Genomic DNA, 21,517 nt, shown 5'->3' on the forward strand with positions numbered 1-21,517 from the left:
TTGGTGGATACCAGCATTCTGTTTTGGATAACTGCCTCTGTAGTTGCAAATGGCTCACAACTACCACTAAATGGCTGATATTCTGATATGTGTCTTCAAGAGCCTGTCTGAAAACAACTTGACTGACTTTTGAATATGTTTTTACTGTCTTCAGTTCGCAGAGAACTAACCTAAATCTTGTCGGACTTGATTTAGGAGGGTTCAATTTATTTGCGCCATTCTAGGCAAGGGCCTCTCAAAGATGCACATTTAGCTCTAGAAAAAGTTGCTTCCATAAAAGAGGTAAGACCTGTGTTTAATACCCTATGCAATAGTGGATACATTCTAGACTTGGCAATTGCTTTGAGTTTGGGAAGGCAGAACAAAAATGAAGCTTCATAACCTCATTGATTGGTATTGTTATTAAGCACTTTTTTCATGTCTCATTTCACATTTGGTGATAATCTTCTAAGATAGTAACAGATACCAGGTTCATAAACTACTTAACCAAACAGTTTTCACGTATTTGATTTCAGTTTGTCTATGAACGATTAAGCTGCCTCTACAAGTGCAAACATATAAACCTTATTTTTGTACCAGAATGTCAGTCTTGCAGTAGGGCACATTGAGGCCCTTATACCTATCTCAGCAAAGTCCTTAAGGATCACTTCACTTCCTGTGTCTTATGTTGTGTTTTAAGTCAGGAAGAGAAAAAAAACATTCACACTCCAACAGAAGTACATCCCTCAAAGAAGCCACTCTTCTGCAACCCGAGCTCTTGGTCCTTGATGGTGACCGTATAGCAACCTTGGTATTCTGCAAGATGACATCCGGTAGTGCCAGCTATGGGCTTCTGAGCAAAACTTTGGGTCTTGGCGCTTTTTCTTTTACAAATTAAACTAAGTACTGTACAGCGCTTGGTAGAAAGCACAGTATGTGGATGTTGGCTGTTTGTTTATTATTTTCTAGCACCTCCATCTCATTATGCTGAAGGCACAGCACACCAGTCACCCTGTTTCCGAATCTCTCACAATCCTTCACCTGTTCTTCCTGGACTCTGTCTGGTCTCCACACTATCTACACTCCATTCCAGTGAGGACGTAGATGCTTCCATGCTCCTCTTCCTAGTCACCACTAATTTCAGCTTCCGATCTACAGCAGTGGTGGATTTCTCCACCTTCTCCAGGTTTTTCAATATGAGGTCTAGCTCTCCCATCATATCTTTCTGTCATTTGGCTAAAATACCAGCTGTTGAACTGTCCACCATGTCTGCATCTCTTGTTTCTTTACTTTAAATATTGAAAACTCAGTTTTTGCCTGCTACTGGCCTTTCCCTGCCATGGTATTTAACACTTACTCATCACAGCCGTAGAGTGTGGATAAAGTTGGAACTGTGCTGATAAAAGAAGCTGCCACACGATGGGCCTCTCCTTGCCTTGCCTGCTCCATTTCTTAGGCCAGGCCAAGACGGTATATATAACGGCTATCGCCAATTGTTGGAAACATAACTGGGTGGGTAGGGATCCTTCTCTCTCACCATGGGCTCCCAGCGGTCCAAGTGCCAACCATGTTATGATGATGTCCAGGTTGTCCTCCGACTCTAATCCACGATGATAATGGGAGGGCTCCTGTACCACTGGAAGAGCAAGCTCTTACCTCCCCTGCAGTCTCTTACCTCCCCTGCAGTCTCTGCCAGGCTGCTGCAGCCTTACTAGGGCCAAAGTCTAATAGAGTAGGCACAAAGTTCAGCCCCAGGCCTCGGAAGAGGCATCAGTCTTGCTTGCCTCCAGAGTGTGTGCCTACCCGTTGTTTAAATAGCCAAGTTGTGCATACTCTGAATGATAAGATCAATCTTATATTTTGTTGATGTCACTAAAACCAAGGGGCAGATATAGCCGGTGAAAGGTCTAGGAGTAGCAGATCTCAGCCTCCCATTGCGGTCAGTAGATACTGACCTAGCGTTGCTTGCACACAAAGGCTAATAATGATGAAGTGTGAAGAACTCAATAGGAAATCAATGGTATTTGCTGTCTCTTTGTCAAGTGATTTCTCAATGCAGGTCCTAACTCATTAAATTATTGCAGAAAATGTTTCATTTTACATAACATTGTTGTAGGATAAAGTGTTTGATAAAAGCAACATGTATTTCAGTATACGGGAGTAATGTTGCACAGCCAAGGTGTTATGGTATATAATTAAAAGCAGTTTAGTTCAAATTAAAATGCTCCCTAGCCAACATTTCTTTTTAAAGTTGTGCAGAGGAGTCAGCATTGAAGTCTAGAAGGTCTGACAAGAGTTCCTTCTTGTTGTTCATCTCAAAGGATAATCTCTATAGAAGTAAATGTATACAACTCTGAATGGCAGCATTTCATTTCACTGCTTTGTAAGCTTGCTAGTGTTTTAACATCTGCATTCTCTGTTGCCAACTCTTTTTCAATCCTCGCTTTATTTGAACAAGTGTTCTTTCCCTGGGCACAGTTAAGGTGAAGCAATATCTGTTTTTATGAATAACTGTGCCAATGACTACTTAAATTCTTGTTAGAATTTCTTTGTACAGATTAGTTTTACTCTTCTTAAGTAATCAAAGAGACTACTTTATTAGACCACCTAATTTACTTAACTGGTGTGTCAGTATTTCTTCTTTTGGAGGTCCACTATTTCTTTATTTGGAGGTCCGTCTACTCATTACTTATCTTGTGAGAAGAAATTGATATTTGATACATCAAATTGTATATTGATTTAATCCTTATAAAACCACTGCAATCCATATGTTTCGTTTCATACAAAATCTTTTATATCTGATAGGTACTTCTAGTTGCAGATTCCGTACCTTTGAATTCTCCCCATTGGTCAGACTGGATCCATAAGATTTCAAGAGCAGTAGCCCTGTGCGATGGTAGGTGGCGTTGAACGGCTCCACGCCTGTCAGCGGCATGGACCGCGCTGGAAATGGAGTTGAAATACCTATATGGGTGCCACCCAGGTCCGTCTACATCAGTTTTTTTCTTTCTGTACCAGTGCTGATCCAAGTGAAAAGCTATCCCTCAGTAATTTTTTTGACTGAATCTTTTTGAATTTTTGTTGAAAATGTTTGAAGTTTACCTCCTGGTTTGTCGAAGATGTTGTCACTCAAGACAGGTTTTAAGCCTTGTAGATTCTGTCAACTGGGAGATGTTGATGATGGATCTGCACCTCGCATTTTTGTGTTGCTTGGCACGTGACCATGTATCTGAAGGCTTTGAGGGAGCAGTCACTAAAGCTGATGACTGCTTGACACAAAAGCTCCTTGCAGGTCTAGGTTCCTGTCTAGAAGAAGGTCTTGGGACTGGTAGCAGAGTCTGACGTCATCATCCCATTCCACCTCATCAGGTACTTCGAGGCACAAGGAGAGCAGCAAGAATTTGAAGCAGTCTTGAAATTCTCCTTGTCCTTTGGCCGACGTGATGAGGGACTGTCCGCATTCTAGGCTCGTTCTTCGGAACCTGGGCCAGTTCTACACCTCCCCGAATTTCTCTGAACCAGAGCGATATGTGTCCAACTGAAGGAGTTCTATGAGGCCATGAGCCTCATGTTTTAGGCCATCTGACCTTGGTGCACCTTCAGGCCCTGCAGAATCGGAGGAGGCCCCATCGGGTTCAGCGCCGGCGGCTTTGGCCTCAGCTCCGATGGGCCCTCTAGGATCCAGTGTTGAATCTGGATTGACACCGATCATACCATGTCGACCTTCCCCGGCACGGGTTCCAATGTTGATGCTCCTGGTACGGCTGGTGCCCTCCGGTGGCACCATCCCAATTCTTATTCCTGACTTCGACACAAAGCCGGATCGGCATCGCTTGATGTCAACTCCAACGCCGGCGAGAGCCTTGCCATCTAGATCAGAGCCTGAGCCCTATTCTTTTGGGCTGGGACACAGGGAAGATTGGGAGGAGTCTGTGGACCCTTTAGAATATCAGCCTTACGTAGAGGAAAGGGACTGGTGTGAGGATTTGGGTGAAGCCAGAGGACTCTACACCTCTCCAGGTACTAGTATGCTTACGCCGCCTACCGTGGCTACGGAGAAGGGAGCTTCATATGCAGTCATGATGAGGAGGGCAGCTGAGGTCCTAGACCTTCAACTTCCCTCAATGGAAGTCAAAATTATCTCTTGACATAAGTGCCTCAACTGGGATCTTCCACATCCGAACTCCTGCTCCCGTCCAAACCCAGTATCCTGTGAATAGGATGATTGACCACCACCATGGCCTCGCACCTGTGGACTCATCCTTCCTCTCACAACCTTATCCCTGAGAACTTGGTGGTCGAAGCCTTAACTTCCTAAGGCACTTTCCCTAGCGCTCCCCTGAATAGGGAATCCAAGAGGCTGGACTTCATTGGGAAGAAGATGTTTTCTTCTGCCAACCATGGCATTGCGGTCTGTGAGCACTGCATGCTTTTTGGGCCCGTTATTCCTCCACACTCTGGGGTACAGTTGGACAAGTACTGCCTCAGGTTGCGGAGGAGGCTCGGGCTGTGCTGTCTCAGGCTGTTGCCAATGGGAGAGACGGAGCAAAGTTTTTGTCACGGACTTGACACAACCGACTCACTATGCATATCTGTTTCCACAACAGTGACCCTGAGGCACCATGCCTGGATGAGAATGTCTGGCATTTCAGGGGATGTCCAAGCTTTCCTTCGATGGCACCTGTCTCTTCAGAGACAAGGCAGATTCGGTACTCAATCGCTTAAAGGGCTCTATGGCTACCGTCAGGTCCTTAGGCCTCGGGTTGGCCCCCTGTCCTCCCCAAACTGCCTTTCGCTCCTTTCGTGGCTCCAGAAGTGGCTTCCAGCCGTGCCATTTCCTGTCCAGCCACCACGCCGCTTATGCTTCCCACCCTCTGCATGGACAAGGTCGTGGTACCCACCGACCTGGTGGGTTAGGTTGCCAGCGGTCTGGTCAGTCTGCCACCCCTCCAACTGCGGCAGCCTCTACACACTCCTAGTCTTCTCCTTTACCATCCCCGGAACCCTGTTGGCGACAGGATTTGCCATCACCTGCCCCACTGGCAGTCCATAACATCAGACAGGTGGGTTTTGCAGATTGTCTGAAGGGGCTACTCCCTCCCCTTCAAGGCTACCCCACCTTCCATGCCCCCATCTCATGACTGCATGACAGAGAATCATCTGTCCCTTATCCTTGAGGAAGTCGCAGCTCGCTTAGCCAAGGTAGGTTTCGGATTCCAGTATTAGGCTCTGGTGGTTGTTCCTGCTGCTTTCTGGTTATCAAAAAGGACAAATGTCTTCACACTATTTTAGATCTACGAGCCCTCAGTCTCTTCCTCAAGAAGAAGAAATTCAAAATGCTCATGTTGGCTCAGGTCTTAACTGCTCTGGATCTAGGAGACTGGATTGCAGCATTGGACTTGCAGGATGCTTATTTCCACATTCCTGTCCTGCCTGCCCACAGATGTTACCTGCAGTTTACGGTAGGCTACGAGTACTTTCAGTTCACTGTCCTTCCCTTTGACCTTACCAGCACTCCTCAGGTGTTCACCAAGGTGATGGTGGTGGTTTGCAACTCATCTTAGAAGTTCAGGGGTTCCAGTCTTCCCCCGTCTCGATGTCTGGGTGTTGAAGGAGGCCTCACCCCGGGCTGTCGTCTTCCACCTCCACACTACAGTGAACCTCCTGCATTCACTTTGGTTGACTATACACATGCCCAAGTCACACCTGACTATCTCGTAGATGCTCCCTTTCATCTGAACTGTTCCAAGCAGTTTCAGACTTATCCTTCTGAGCATCTGGTTCAGGATTTTCAGGCAGTGGTACCTGTGTTTCAACCTCTGTCCTGGATTTCAGTGAGATTGAGTCTGAGGCTGTTGGCAGTGATGGTCTTTTGCATCCTGCTGGTGCATGTCAGATGGCATATGCAGGCTCTACAGTGGGACCTGACGTTTCAGTGGGCACAGCATCAGGGGAATCTCTCCGACATGGTCCAGATCTCGGAGGGAACTGCCAGCTGTCTGTAGCGGTGGTTATTATACCACTATTGGGTCAGAAGCAGATCCCTCTCCCTTCCCCAACCAGATCTGACAGCATTGACGGATGTGTCACTCCTGGGATGGGGTGGCCATCTGAGAGAGGTGGAGATCAGAGTACTCTGGTCTCCGGAGGAACCCGTTCTTCACATCAACCTGCTGGAGCTCCGAACGATCCAACTGGCATTGAAAGCCTTTCGTGCCTCCTTCTAAAGAAGGCTAGTGCAGTTGTTTACGGACAATACCACCGCCATGTGGTATTGCAACAAGCAGGACATGGTAGGGTCCTGGACCCTTTGTCAAGAGGCTCTGTGTCTCTGGAGATGGGTGGAACAACAGGGCATATCCCTGGTGGCTTAACACCGGGCCGACTCTCTGAATGCCAGAGCAGACAAACTCAGCCGAGGGTGCCTAGCGGATGTTGAATGACTTCTCTAACCAGAGGTGTGGTGCATGGTCTCTTTCAGCAGTGGGGGGGGAGCCTTGGGTAGATATGTTCATCGACACTGAGAACGCGCAATGTCAGCAGTTTTGTGCGCTGGAGCTTCCAAGGCGGCTCTTGCTCAGAGATGCTTTTTGTCTCAAGTGGAACTCAGGTGTCCTGTATGCCTTTCTGCCCTTACCACTCCTGCCCAGAGTTTTCAAGAACATCAGGAATAACCGATCCCAAGTTATCCTTGTGACTCCAGACTGGGCACGGAGAGTCTTGTATCCCGAGCTTCTGTACATGGCCATCGGTCCTATGATCAGACTGCCCCTTTGGGAAGGTATTCTGTTGCAGCAGGAGGTAGGGGTTCTTCACCCGAACCTGTCCACTCTCCACCTTCTTGCTTGGAGGTTGAGCAGCAGCAGTTGGCAGCTTTTAACCTTTCTCCCAAAGTCTGTAACATCATCTTGGCAGCCAGACATCCCTCCACAAAACAATTTACACCTGTCAGAAGAAATGTGTGGCATGGAACACAGAAAAGTCTTGATCCCCTTTCAGCCCCTCTATCTGTGGTTTTACTTTTCATTCTTTCCCTTACGCAGTAGGGCTCTGCTCTTTGTTCTCTTAAGGGCTATTTGTCTGCCATTCTTGCCTTCTTGCGGTTGCCTGATGATCCCTCATTATTGACCTCTATAGTTTTCTCAGGGGTCTTACTCATCTGTTTCCCCTTCCTCAATTATTAGGCCTTAATTTAGTTCTAACTTTTTTGATGTGTGCTCCTTTTGAGTTTTTCCACGATTGTCCCCTCAGGCTTCTCACAGTGAAAACGGCCTTCTTAGTGGCAATTACATCTGCCCACCGAGTAAATGAGCTACAGGCTTCGTCATCCAAGCCGCCTTACCTCTCTATCCTTACAATCTTTTAATTCACACATGGGCCTCTTTTCTTCAAAAAGTGGTCACACCCTTTCATGTAGGCCAGTCAATAACCCTGCCTACTTTTTACCCACATCCTTTTAGCAAGGAGGAGAGACTCCACCACCTGGACCCAAAAAAGACCATTGGCATTCTATCTTGATCGTACCTATGAGATCCGGGTGGACGACCAACTCTTTGTGGGGAATGCAGGAAGCGAACCATCTCTTGTTGGGTAGTACTCTGCATCAAGATCTGCTATGCACTGACAAAAAAGTAACTTCCTGAAGGTTTTCGAGCTCATTCCACCAGAGCTAAAGCTGAGACCACTGCGTTAGCATGCAGAGTTCCAGTCCTCGACATCTGCCAGGCAGCAACGTGGGCCTCTATGCACACGTTTACTAAACATTACTGCTTGGACAGTCAAATCCGTAGGGATGGGCACTTTAGACTTTCTTGTTTGAAATTAGTTCACAGGCTCACTTCTGGGAATGGTATTGCTTGCATATCTATTCAAAGGTCAAGAAAGCTAAAAGTCTCTATCAGAGGAACAAGTTACTTACTTTCCCTAACGCTTTATCTGGTAAAGACTGTATCTAGCTGCAGATTCCTTATCAACCCACCCATCCTCCCCGCTGTGCAAATGGATTTCTACGACAGGGATCACCCGTTTAGGGCCCTAATTTGACATACCAGTGGTCAGTGCTTTTCATGGCCCATGCTTCTGGTGTGGAAAGTCGTGAAAAGAAGCTCACGGTAGCGCACCTGGGTGGAACCTATGTAGGTACCGCAACATCATTTCAGGCGCAAACGATGCTGACAACAGACGCAGAGCCGATCAATTCCACCTACCGGTGCGCAGGGGTACTGCTTAAGAAAAACCTTCTGGATCCAGTCTAATACTTGAGGAGAATTCAAAGGTAAGGAATCTGCAGCTAGTTATAGTCTCAATCAGATTAGGTATTAACATAGGTAAGTAACTTGTTCTTTAATGTTCGTTCGAAAACCACAGCCAGCACGTATTTCAAGGAAAACCTTTCTTAAGGTTTTATATGCAGTTAGTGATAATTAATTTCTGGTTTTAGGATGCATTAACAATTTCCTTCTTGATTTGGTTGTCCCAATCTCCATATCATCAACCATTTTGCTTATATTGTCAGTTTCTTCTTAAATTCTAAATTTGAATATAGAGAGCCCATCGCAAAGCCATCCTGTATCAAAACCAGGTTGCTGATACCACTCTTGGGAAAATTAATGAAATTTGAGAGGCAACTAATAATATAAGCAGAACGGTTTTGATATCAAGGTTAGAATATCTAAGTCAAGAAATACATTGTTAATATATCATCCAACCGGAAATGTATTGCTGCTAATCGGATTGAAAGCCTTGGATGAGCATTCAGTACATGAACCTACAAATGAAGTAAAATTATTTAAATTTCTACCCTCAACATCTGCTTTCAGTTTTTACTTTTGCATTCCAGGTGGACTCATATAAGATCTGAGACAAGATAGTTTGTTAAATTAACAAATGCTGCACATTCAGATTATATTTTGGAATATCTGTTACAGTGTTTTGCCAGAGGAGAAATTGAATTGTTATCTCCAGCTCTCGTATCCCGTCAATTCTATACTCACCTAACACTATGGATTACCTTGTTCGATTGCTTTGTAAATAACCGTTCTCAAAATGTGCTTTTTCTTTGGAAAAAAAAATATTTTCTATTATTAGTACCTCATTGTTTGCTTTTCCCCAGTTCATATAAAGTGTTACAATTTCTCCTAATGTTTGCCAGATTGTAGCTTCTCTTATTTCATTTAATTAAACATTTGCATCTTTCTTTACAGCTGATCCACAACTAGGATGGCTTAGTCAAACATTCCATCTTTACTCACTTCCTGCTATACAACTATGCCTTGTGCACTGAATATAGTACATATAATCATTTTAATATCAAATCACTCTTAAGTAATGCCTAGTGCTTTCTTATACAGTTTATGTTTATTTCATGTTCTATTCTTAACTGTGATATCTACAATCTGTCGCTTTTGTGTTACCCATCTAGGGATTTCCTGTCTGGTTGCACTTAGTAATATCTTAGTTTGCATCAGGATTTTCCTCTGGAAATATTGGTAATTCAAACTCTCCCAGTATAACCTTTACGTGCAGTCTTTGTAAAAAGATCTGCAGTTTCCTTTTTCTGATATAAAATTACTGACTAATCTGCTCAAATTTTCATTAGGAATTGCAGCATGAATGTTGCTAAATATTTATACTAACTTGAGAAACAAATTCAGTTTGATGATATAAATCTTACCTCTAGCTCATAGATTTAACATTATCCACCTACCCATATCTGATTTAATTTACCTTAAAAGAGGATACAAATTTTAGGAAAGCAGGAAATCTAATTAGCGGAGCTGAATCCTTAAATAACATACAGTTTTTTCTCAGACACTCCATCTGACTTGTTCATGATAAATCAGAGCTGGTTAATTTAGTGTCAGGCCCTTAGATTTTCACAGTTGACTCAATAGCTTGAAGAACCAAACTCCCTTATAATGTCCAGTGTCATTGACACTGAGTTCTTGGGGTCCATAATTAACAAATAAAACATACAGACAAGAATCCTAATCAGCTAGTTTTACATGTTTACAAATTGCAGATGACTACTGGAAGTGTCATGCTAGCTTATTTGTATGGTTTAGTGGAAACAATCAGCAATATATCCTGTTTTGTAGAACTTTCCTAAATCCTGTTTATCACTGAAAATAAGAAAATGCTAGGAAGAAAACAGTACAGAGTGCAATGAGGAAATGGAGTACACTGCAATCTCTAGCCCTTGATGTCTTGAAGCTTGCGTTCTATCTGACTTCATATTTGCATGTTGCCTGTATGGTAATGCAAAAGAAGGTAGATTGTCTCTTTGTATAGAAGGAGACTCTCGCTTCTACAGAGAGTGTATCTGTTCATTCTCTTCTCGTTAGCTCCAGAGATTTAAAATGAAGTTATATGCACCTTTAGGAGGTTCTCAAAAAAGATTAGAAATACTAAAGCAATTTAGGGTCAGATGTATGAATATATGGTCACAAAATACTGGTCAAAAAGTACTGGTTGCAAACCGTGACCAGTAAATGTTTAAAAACAGTGGCATTGATTTTGATTTTATGCCAGATACAAGCCCTGAGAGGCCAACAAACAAACAATAATATACCAACAGGAAAAGAAAATGGCATAACGAAAAACAGATTTCTACTCGCATAGTCCCATCCCACCCAGTTCCTGTCAGTGAAACACAAAGTAAGGTCAAGTAGTAAAGAATTCATCTCACATCCACTCAACCCTCTTTCATCCCGTGAATGTCTGAACCTAGTCATAGATCAATTGGTTCACCAAACAGAAGAGCAAGTTTGAATACTATGCCCTGATAATCCGCCCATGCCTCCCATTTCTTGGGGTGTTTCTGAGGGCAGTCTCTTGCTTTATATAACGCCACCTCTAAGCCCATCCAGTGGTCCACTTACATACAGCCATGGACGGAGGAGTTGTGGTCTTTCATTCCCGGGCAGTGTTCAGAGTTGCGTTAGACCCAAAAACAATAGCAAAAGTTCAGATCTGTTGCCGCCTAAAGTGTCAGTGATATGAGGAAGAATACGTTTTAGATCCATGGGATCAGACCAGTGCAGAACCCCACCCATGGATGTGGTCTCTCCACACCATTAGCAAGTCATTGCTGAACAGACCCAAACTGTATGAAGGAAAGTACCATTGTCCTAGTTACACCGAAGGTAGGACAGAGAGGCAGTCACCCCCATCCGTCAGAGCTAATAGTGTGTGAAATAAACCTTGTGGAGATATTCAGAATGGATCAGTCGAAGTCTGGTTGCGATGGCATCCGCACAAGATGCCGCCAACACCTTAGTCCAGTCCTTGTTTTTCAGAGCCCCTAACTCTATCTCCAATGCCCCTCTGAGGGCACTGAATGTGTCAGAGTGATTGGAGAGCAGTTTCTGATAAGTCTTCATGACATTATAGTTCACCAAATCACCCATCAGAAGTTTGCCCACTAGTGTTCAAAATGTGGAAAGAACGGACAGGGGCAGTGATGTAGAGAATAAGTGCATGGCAAAGTTGAAGATGGCAATGAAACTGGCTGCGGTCAAGTTGGTATCCTATCTGTAGGATCTGAAAAGATTTGAGTATAGTCCTACTCATAATATCCCCTAGGGTCGATATCCCATTTAGGTCCCATTTGCAAAAGCCCTCCAATGCCGCAAACTGCAATAGCAGACGGCCCTGCCAAAGTGGCATCAGCTCTGTCTACTTTCCCCACCACCCCATTTGTTGGAGAGAGCAGTGCCATTGGTTCAAGACTACCCTTCTCACGTGCGAAAGAACATTACAATTACCTCCACCATATAGATAGGAAAGAAGAGGGGTGTTTTCCATTACACACTTCTCGAGTGCAAATGCCGGGTCACCCTGGATGTCGTACCACCAACCATTCATAATCAAAAGATGGAATGTGCAATAATAGGATTCGACATCCCCCACGGCAATACCTCCACAATAGGTGGATTGAAAACATTTGCTGAGGGCGAAACAAGCGGTCCCACCTTTGCACCGAAAGTTAGTAAGATCAGTGTTCAGTTTTTCCAGTCATAAATCAGTGATTCATTATCCATTTCTCAGCCTATATTAGCAGTTTGCATAAGTTTACTAACTGCTAAAATTGGTTTAGTTCATTGCTAAAAGCAGTTTTTCTGTAGCAAACTCTGAATTTGGCTTTGTGTGACTGAAAAATTGCTTTGCATATCTGGTCACACATTCTTTGAAACAAAGGTTGTGTGAGTAAAAAATGAAAAACTTTCTACTTAAATACTTGTATATTGACGAAATATGTTGCTTTGCGGAGAAATAGATCATTTGTGCTGTGAAACATCCTCCAGTACCTTCACTTTAAATTCAAGGCACATTGTGCAGGCCTATAGTATTTGGAAGATGAACAACTTTGGCTTCCAAGTATTAATTTGGATGACATGCAAACCACAGTAAATGACCAGAGCCATTTACAGATTTCTCTTATCTTCCTGCTCTTTACCACTGTTCTTACCCTTCTTCCTTCCCAGAGTCTTCCTATGATCCCACTGGTTTTGTGATTCTGCTTCTCCATAACGTATTATTTTGTGTCATTTAACAAAATGTATTTGTTCCTTCTTATATTTGACTCACAAATACACAACAGGTTGAATAGAAAGTGTTAAAAAAAACTATACTAAGACTAAACAGTAGTCTTTCCCAGGCTATACATTGACTTTTGCCATCAATAGCTGTTAATGAAATTAATACGGATTACATATTATATTTACAGATGACGCTAGCTGCTTCAGGACTTACTTATCCATGCCATCGGCTAACGGTAGGAAGACGAACTTCACCAGCACAGGCCAGAGAACAGCTTGAAGAGGTAAGAAAGGCGAACATGTGCTAGTTACCTTCAGGGCAAGCAAAGGTTGTTTTTACTAGTTTTCCGGGAAGCGCCGTGTGGCATATGTTTAAGCAGGTATGATCTTTGTAAACCAAAAGAATCCCTTGTTGTAATCTTCTGTCAACTCCCAGGGCCAAGTGGTTAGGAACCATGTGTTATTTCTGTAACGCGCATGCGTTTTATTTTGCTGAGAATAATTTGCTGGGCAGTTTGTTTTATAATTGTTAATATATTGCACCTTTCTGATTTTTGTTGAAGAAACAAACTGCTATGATTAAAACTGTACGATGATGCCATCGTACAGTTGAATCGTAGTAACCCTGACTTGATTGGCAGTAAGGGGCCAAGCATAATGCTCGTAAGGCTATACATATCCTACAAGTGAGACTTTTTTCTTTCAGGCAGTCTCAAATGTATTTTACTAAATATCCCTCTCTCACCGCCATCTGACAGTTACCCTCCAATGTCAATTGTATGAGCAGTACTTGTGCTGAGTACAGATTGTCATTATTTTATCAGCCATGAATCTTTAAACAGAGACACAAGCCGAGCTCCAGATTATCTACTAAGAAAATACAAGTTTTACAACCGCTGCTAGCTCACACGACTGCACAGCCACCAGATAATGTATACACTTTACAGAACAACCTGCACCTCTGTGTCATAGGCAGTTTAAAAAGGCTACCATAAATATGAATGATATCCCCGAAGTGGGATGGTTAACATTACATTTACGTAGGTAATCGTTGTTTTTAAAACGATGTTTTTTTGTTTGTTTTAATTTCCAACATCACATTAAAAAATCTGTTTTTTTTGTTTACTTGTACCGCGGTCGTCAGTGTGTTTTATGAGCTACTCACTGATAACACAACATGCCTCACATACCGTACATTACTTGGGCTGTTACTTCGCAAGAATATTCTTTTACACTATTTCTTCAAAGCTCACTCCCTGAAATGTGGCACCCCAAGCATTAATCTTGTCAGTAGAAAAGTGCTAATATTTTGTTTTACAACCCTTCTAATCCCCGTCCCAATCTTTCAGTTTTTGGGGATATTCTTGCTCTTTATGTATCTTTTTTTTTTTTTTTTTACATGATCATACATGTATCCATACCCTTCTCCCCAGTTCTGTAGTCTGGGCACTGTCTCACTCACTCATTTTTTAGCAATGTCTCTTTTTGCAACTGAAAATTGAATAATAATCATTTTTAACTTGTTGTATGTGTATCTTTTTATCCACCCATTGTACAAAGGAGACATCCATGTCGATGATGGTTCCAAAAGTTTCAAAAGAATCTGCTAACTTTTTTGTGATTTCCTCACCCTATCTGTGGATTATGGGGCATTGCCATTAAATATGCAGAACAGTGCCCTTTTATCCACAGTGTTAAACACACCCATCATTTTCAGTCCTGCCTAATTTATATAACAGTTATATACCATAATAATATATTCTATGTAGTATTTTAAGTAGTACAAGCCTAACACTGGCTTTTATTGCCACGTCTCTCGGAACCTTAGTGTGTCTTGCCAGTCGGGGTAGAGAGTTCCGATCTCTGTGTCATTTATCCTTCTGCCCTTGGAGGTATTTTTGTGTGGTCATGTTTAGAGTACAAAACATGAAACAAATAGCGTTTGTCAGCGTTCTCCCATCCATTAACCTCCTCTCTAATTGGAGTTCTCTTTGGTTGTATCTTCTGGTGTTAATCTAAATTGTAATGTGTGGTGCAGTTGTAAGTATTTGAAGACTTGTGGTGTAGCCATCTTGTATTCATTCTGGAGATGCTCAAAGGGCACTATGCTGTTTACATCCCATACATCTTCCAGGCATGAGGTATGCATGTCATCCCATTTTTTAAATCCTGCTAACCTTGTTACTACTTTTAACCATGTGCCTACCCTAAAAGATGTTTTTGGGGTTTATATTTTATCCCTTCCAATTTCCCAATTTAAGACATGCCATAGAAGTAGCAGGAAGGAGTTTATTGGTTTCTTCCTATAATGTGTTGGCCTACTCCATATGCTGGCTCTTCCAGGGCACATATATCCATTTGCTATCAAGCTGCTTCATAATACTTCATAATACTTCTGAATATTTGAATTTCTATTACCCCAAATACCCCCTTTTACATGTTGATTATTGCAGTGTACTTAGCATTATTCTGTTGGGGCTGCCCTCAGAGTTAGTGTCCTTATCGTTTGATCTTGTTGTTGAAAAAGGTAATTGGTATCTCATATTGTCTACTTTATAGTATAATGTTAATGTGAGTAGCACATCATCCTAAATATTCTGCTCTCCTAAGGAGCGAACTCGGCAGAAGGCACTAATACTCTACGTCCCTTTTCAATTTGTGTATTATCTTTTTTATTTTTTTAACTGTATTCATTTGAGTTCATCAGAACACATGAGTGGAGCAATAAGATCCCCTGGGGTGGGAGTCGCAGAAGTGATAAATGGCAATTCAACACAATGCAAATTAAGTTATCATTGGTCTGACTGTGCATTTTTGAAAGGAGGTGAATTATGCCTCGGTTCATACACAGTAGGTTATTACAAAAGAAACAAGCAGTGATGGAATTATTCACCCAATAGGTTGGAATCTCTGAACTGGGGGGAAGAGGGGTTATGCGAATCAGGACAGTGATAGGCTAGGCTATGTGTAACGGTGACATCTTGGCAGCGCTAGGTGTGTTTTGGCAGACGAAACAGAGCGGTGAAGTGTCTAATAGCTAGTACTTTCCCATTAGGGGACATGGAGGAGGGGGGCATTCAGCTGGCGGTCCTGGTAGTGAAGTGATAGAGGGGGAGGAGAGAGAGACTAGAATTGCACTGGATGAGTGAGAAGTCAAGTGAGTTTACGTGGGGGTGACCTGGGGGGGGGACCAATGAGGTTCATTAGTGCTCTAAGGGTGAGGTCATTGTTGGACGTAAGATTGTGACCAGCAAACGTTCCTACCTGCTACACAGTTCTGTGACCGCGCATGAGCAAGGGAAGCGTGGGAGACCTAGCAGTGGCAATGCCGGTGCGTATGGTAAGACATGACATGCAAGAAGGTGCACCTGGGAAATAAATCTATGAGCACCTGGAAGGAGTGAAGGGACTTAAGGTACAAGCTTGGGTGAGCAGGATGGCTCTAATCGTGGCTGCTGTTATGGGGCCTGGTCTGTGACAAGGTTCTTCCAGGTTGGTGATGGTGAGTGCCCCAAATGCTAACAAATTGGGAGCGCAAGGGACTGATGGAGACCTATATTTAAGGTTTAAAATGGCTGTTCAAGAGCTCTCCAGAGAGAGATGTTGGAAGCTAGAGAGGCTAGCTTTGTTCTTCGTTCTAAGTTGGACAATTAGTGCTAGTTTATCAGTAGTATCATGAATCAATTTTTCAAGGAAGCTAACGTTATCCTCAACTGAGACCGAGAGAGAAGGGGCACTTTCTTCCAAGGAGCGCATTAACTCTACTGGCTGGACTTGATGAAAGGCACTTGTAGCTCACGGTGCCCTGACCATCAGAGGTTGTGCTTTTTTTAGGGCCGGCCAAGCGAAGTTAATCAGGTACTGATCATCCAAACTTGAGGAATGGGGTCTCCTATTCACAAAGTGATTTTGGAGAACACTTGTTCAAGCACATGACCTGCTTGATGTGTGGGGGCTGAACACATGTTGGATAAGTTTCAGAGATGTGATGTTATCCGGCAGTGCCTCCACCTCACTCATTCATTTATCCATGTGTAGATTGAGACCCTGCAAAAATATAAAATGAGCATAGCATTGCCCAGGGATTTAAGAAATGGACCTGCAGAGCCAGAGGGTTTGTAAATTAGCACCACGGATTGAATTTAAATTTAAATGTGATGGTGGTTAATGAGTACCGACTGGAGAGAACAGTAATAGCATGCTTCAAAGGAAAAATTGGTTGGGGACAGTGCTGTTAGCCTTTGGTCATGGCCATGGAGTTTCCTCGCTAAATAGATAGGCCAATATCATTAATCCCCTCATTTCCATGGAGGCATGCACTGTTGTATTATACATTTTTTCAGTAGAAACATTTTTTAATATTTCGATTATCATATACTTCAGAGATTAGAAAATGATCGTCACACACAGTTAATCATCAGTGTTGCACCATCTTTTCTGCCTCAAAAAAGACTGACTCTTACTGTGGCACTTGAGTAGTGAAAAGAATAAAGTAAGCCGAAGCAGTACAGAGTTAATAATTTGTAAGGAACAGTCACAAATTGACTCCTCTTTTTTCTTCTAGACTTTGATTAACCTAATGCCTGATAACATCATACTTGTTTGGGATAACATTGTTATTTTGCAGGCATTGTCTGAGATCCACTAACAATCAACAGTTGGTATTTGAGGGATTTTGGCCAAGACGGCAGTGGATCCACGGGACAGCTGGTGGCGGAAGAGGTTGACTGTGCCGGTGACATTTAGAACTCCAAGGGATTGAGGCTGTTCACTGGAGCTGTGAGGTGGCTAGAGGAAGACCTTGGGCCGTGAGAATCTACAGAGGGCTACTCAGGGCTGGGACACAGGCTGGTAAGAGGAGTGCCCTGGGGTGGCCAGCTGAAATCCTATGACTCTTAGAGGCTCTGGTCAAAGGGAAACAATGCAGTGGCTAGTCCGACCCCCAAGGGACGAAGTGTAGACCCACTACATAGCACCCCGTGTGGGGAGTCCAACCACTGAAGGTGGGCCCAGAAGAATGGAGCGACACAGGCTGGCAGTGAGTAGCCATCTGACGGCTGGCCCGATAGGCGATAGTGGTGAGAGAGCTGCCAGAGATGAGTGAGCAGGCCCAGATGACCTGAGAGAGGCCATGTAGGAAAGTTCACTCTTTTTTCATTGTTATCCCCACTTTTTGCCTACTGTCAGTATGCTTTGACTATTGTGTTCCCTCCTTCTAAATTCGGTTCCCTAGGACTTTGCACACCCCACAAGTGCCCCCTTGTAAGTCCCTAGTATATGCTACTTAGGATCCACAAGACTTAAAACCTGTCTGGGGTGACAACATCCTTGACAAACCAGGAGGTAACCCTCAAAAATGTTCAACAAAAATTCAAAAAAGTTCAGTCAAAAAAATGATTGAGGAGTAGCTTTTCACTCAGATCAGCACTGGCTGGTGCGGAAATAAAAAAAAACTTAGGCGCACCTGAGTGGTGCCCATGTAGGTCCTGCAACGCCATTTCCTGCACTGTCTATGCCGCCAACAGACGTGGAGCTGATCGACGCCACCTACCGTCACCTAGGAGTACTGCTCTTGAAATCTTCGGATTCCAGTCTCACCACTGAGGAGAATTCAAAGGTAAGGTATCTGCAGCTAGAAGTGTCTACCAGATATAAAAGAGTTTGTATGAAATTAAACATATGAATTGCTGTGGATTTATAAGGATTAAATCAACATAATTTGATGTATCAAATATCAGTTTCCCCTCATAAGATAAGTAATGAGCGGATGGACCTCCAAATGAAGAATTAGCGGACCTCCAAAAGAAGAACTATAATTACTAACATTCCAGTGGGAACCGGTATTGGAAGAACAGGCTGCATATCCCTGAACAAGGATCTCTGATTTAAGTAAATTAGGTTGTCTAATAAAGTAGTCTCTTTGATTACTTAAGAAGAGTAAAACTAATTGGTACAAAAAAAGGCTGATCAGAATTTAAGTAGTCAGTGGAACAGTTCTTCATAAAATCAGATATTGCTTCTCCTCAAACTGTGCCCAGGGAAAGAAAACTCATTCAAATAAAGCAAGCTTTGTAAAAAGTTCTAAACAGAGAATGCATATGTTAAAACACTAGCAAGCTTACAGAGCAGTGAAAATATAACACTGGCTTTCTGAGTTGCATACATTTACTTTTATAGAGATTATCCATTAGGATGAAAAACATGTAGGAACTCTAATCAGACCTTCTAGACTTCAATGCTGACTCCTGCACAATTTAAAAAAAAGAAATCCTAGCTGCAGCATGTATTGTGCCACCCATGTATTGTGCTACAACTTGTGTCCAGCTACTTAATGGTAACTCCGAACCTGGGCATGTTTGGTATCAAATATGTCAGAATCATATCCCAATACTGTTGCCAGTAAAGGTTGTATGATTCCATGCACTCTGAGGGCTCCTTAGAGGACCCTCAGCATTGCTCCTATCAGTCTTCTGGGGTTTTCCAGGCGGTTCGTGCTGCTGCCACCCCTCAGACAGGTTTCTGACCTCCTGCTGCTTGACCAGCTGAGGCAGAGGAAGGCAGAACAAAGGATTTCCTGTGGGAGAGGGAAGTAACACCCTCTCCCTTGGAAATGGGTGTTACATGGCATGGGAGGGGTAGCCTCCCCAAGCCACCGGTATGATTTAAAGGGCACATGTGGTGCCCTCCTTGCATACACTGGTTTGCACCAGTCCAGGGACCTCTATTCCCTGCTTTGGCATGAAACTGGACAAAGGAAACGGGAGTGACCACTCCTCTGTCCATCACCACCCTAGGGGTGGTGCCCAGAGCTCCTTCAGGTGGCCGCTTGATTTTACCATCTTGAATCCAAGGTGGGCAGAGGTCCTTGGGAGCATCTGAGTGGCCAGGTCAGGCAGGTGACATCTCAGCCCCCTCCGGATTGGTGGTCACCCTGGTAGGTGACCAACCCCCCTTCCTGGGCTATTTAGGGTCTCCCTCTTGGGTGGTTCCTCAGATTCGACGTGCAAGATTCCAGCAGGACACCTCTGTATCATTTACCTCATCTTCTGGCCAGTGGGACTGCAACTGGACCCTCCAGGAACTGACAATCTGCAACATCAGCGACGACTCCACTCTGCAACATTGTTTCTGCGGCTCCTTCCAGCAACTGCAACATTTCCATGGCTGTGCATCCTCTGAGGGTGGCAATTCTTCAGCCTGTACAAGAAGTAAGAAGGAATCCTCCTTGGAGTGAAGGAGTCACTCCCCTGCACCTGCAGGCACCAACTGCAACGACCACCGTGAATCTGCTGTCCTCTGGAACTGCGTGGATCCTGCATCACAGGTAGTGGACTGGACTGGTCCCCTCTGCCGGCTTTCCAACTTGGTAGACGGTAAGCCCTTGCTGGATAGTACCTCTGTTCACTGCAACTCGTGCAGCTACCAAGGCTTGTTTGCTCCTCCTCCAAGGGATCTCCAAGCTCATGTAGCCTCGGCCCCCAGCACTTCTGCCTGCAAAGCACAGTCTCCTGCCAACTGCTCCAGCGACGTGGGACTCCTTTTCAGGTGTGCTGAGTGGGCCTTACTCTGATTGCTGTGCTTGCTGCCAGTAGGTTGCCTGTGGGGGCTACATCCTCTTCTTGTGACTTTCCCAACTGCTGAGGGTCACCCCGGATCCCCCTCCTTGGGTTGAGTCCCCTGTACCTTGCTGGTCCTCTTCCGCCTTGCAAAACTTCTTCTCCGTCTCTTGCATGGGAAATGCATATGGTGGAGTCCCCCGAAGTAGATTTGGCAGCACAGATGGAGACAGCCATGGCGGACTATAGGAACCTGATGATGCAGGAGGCATGGGCATTATATAAGACCAAACGGTAAAGACTGTACGAAGTAGGAAACACAGCTGGAAAACTATTGGCCTGGATTGCATGACAGTGGAGGCACAGAGATGGTACAGTAACTATACATCAAGGGCCAGATGTAGCAAAGGGTTTTACCCATTCTGTGTCTATGGGAAAATGTGTTTGTACATATGGCCTCAAGAGCGGCTTTTTGGTGACAGCTTACAATGAAATTGCACAGGCCTTCTCGGGTTTCCTGAAGGATAACATAAAGATGAACTTGGGTAGGGGGTTCGGCTGTAATCCTTCATTGGGCATCTACCTGTCTCTTGACTGGGAAGTTAGGTGAGAGAGACTTACAAGAGGGGGAAATAGCACAAGCCATATCACAAATCAAGAGCAGAAAGGCTCCAGGCCCTAACGGCTTTCCACTGGAATTTTTTAAATGTGTGAAGAGCAAGGTCGTAAAGCAAATTCATGCCATGCTCCAGAGACCTAAAGTGAAGGGAGAGCTTGCCAAAAGATCCTCATCTGGCAATTATAACTTTCAACAGTAAGTCAAGAAAGCCACCAGATCGACCTGCTTCACAAAGGCCGATCTCGTTTCTCAATATTAAAAATAAAAAGTTGGCAAAGGTAGTGGCTAATTGACTCATATAGGTTATCCAATCACTAGTGGCAGCTTCCTAGTCTGGCTTTATGCCATATAGATAGACCAGACACAACCTAAAACGACTGTTTGACTACCTGGCCCGAAGAAAGGAAATAGCGGATCTGGCGGTACTGCTGACATTAGAAGCAGAAAAAGCATTTGACTGGATTGAATGGCCCTTTTCGATGGCATTATTGGAACTGATAAGCTTTGTCCCCTTCTTCAGGACCAGACCGCGCTTACTATATACTTGTCCAATGGTGAAAGTTCTGGTTAATAGAATACTCTCAAGTAAATTTACCCTCGAAAGGAGTACCTGCCAGCAATGTCCCCATCATAGTGACCATAGAGAAGGTGACCAGTTGGACCTGCTGGAATGCCTTGATTTGGATACTCTGCTGGGATCTTGACTGGGAAGATGTCATCTCGCTTTATTCCACAGAAGCCACATGTTATGCCTTAAGAACGATGCACTACAATATTGACACTAAGGTAATATAGCCTAGATAAAGGAAAACATAGGGCACATG

The 21,517-nt window shown here is 43.9% G+C and overlaps 1 protein-coding gene across 2 annotated transcripts in view; it reads left to right on the plus strand.

Annotated features, from left to right (window-relative positions):
- FAF1 (Fas associated factor 1) overlaps positions 1–21,517 on the plus strand; it is a 1,413,415-nt gene that overhangs the window by 663,171 nt on the left and 728,727 nt on the right. For both annotated transcript variants that reach the window (XM_069232690.1, XM_069232691.1), the window contains exon 9: positions 12,707–12,802. In XM_069232690.1, the coding sequence (XP_069088791.1) occupies positions 12,707–12,802 (96 nt within the window). The remainder of the gene's footprint in view (positions 1–12,706; positions 12,803–21,517) is intronic.

The sequence above is a fragment of the Pleurodeles waltl genome, chromosome 4_2 (genome assembly GCF_031143425.1).
Source record: "Pleurodeles waltl isolate 20211129_DDA chromosome 4_2, aPleWal1.hap1.20221129, whole genome shotgun sequence".
Classification (NCBI taxonomy): Eukaryota; Metazoa; Chordata; class Amphibia; order Caudata; family Salamandridae; genus Pleurodeles; species Pleurodeles waltl.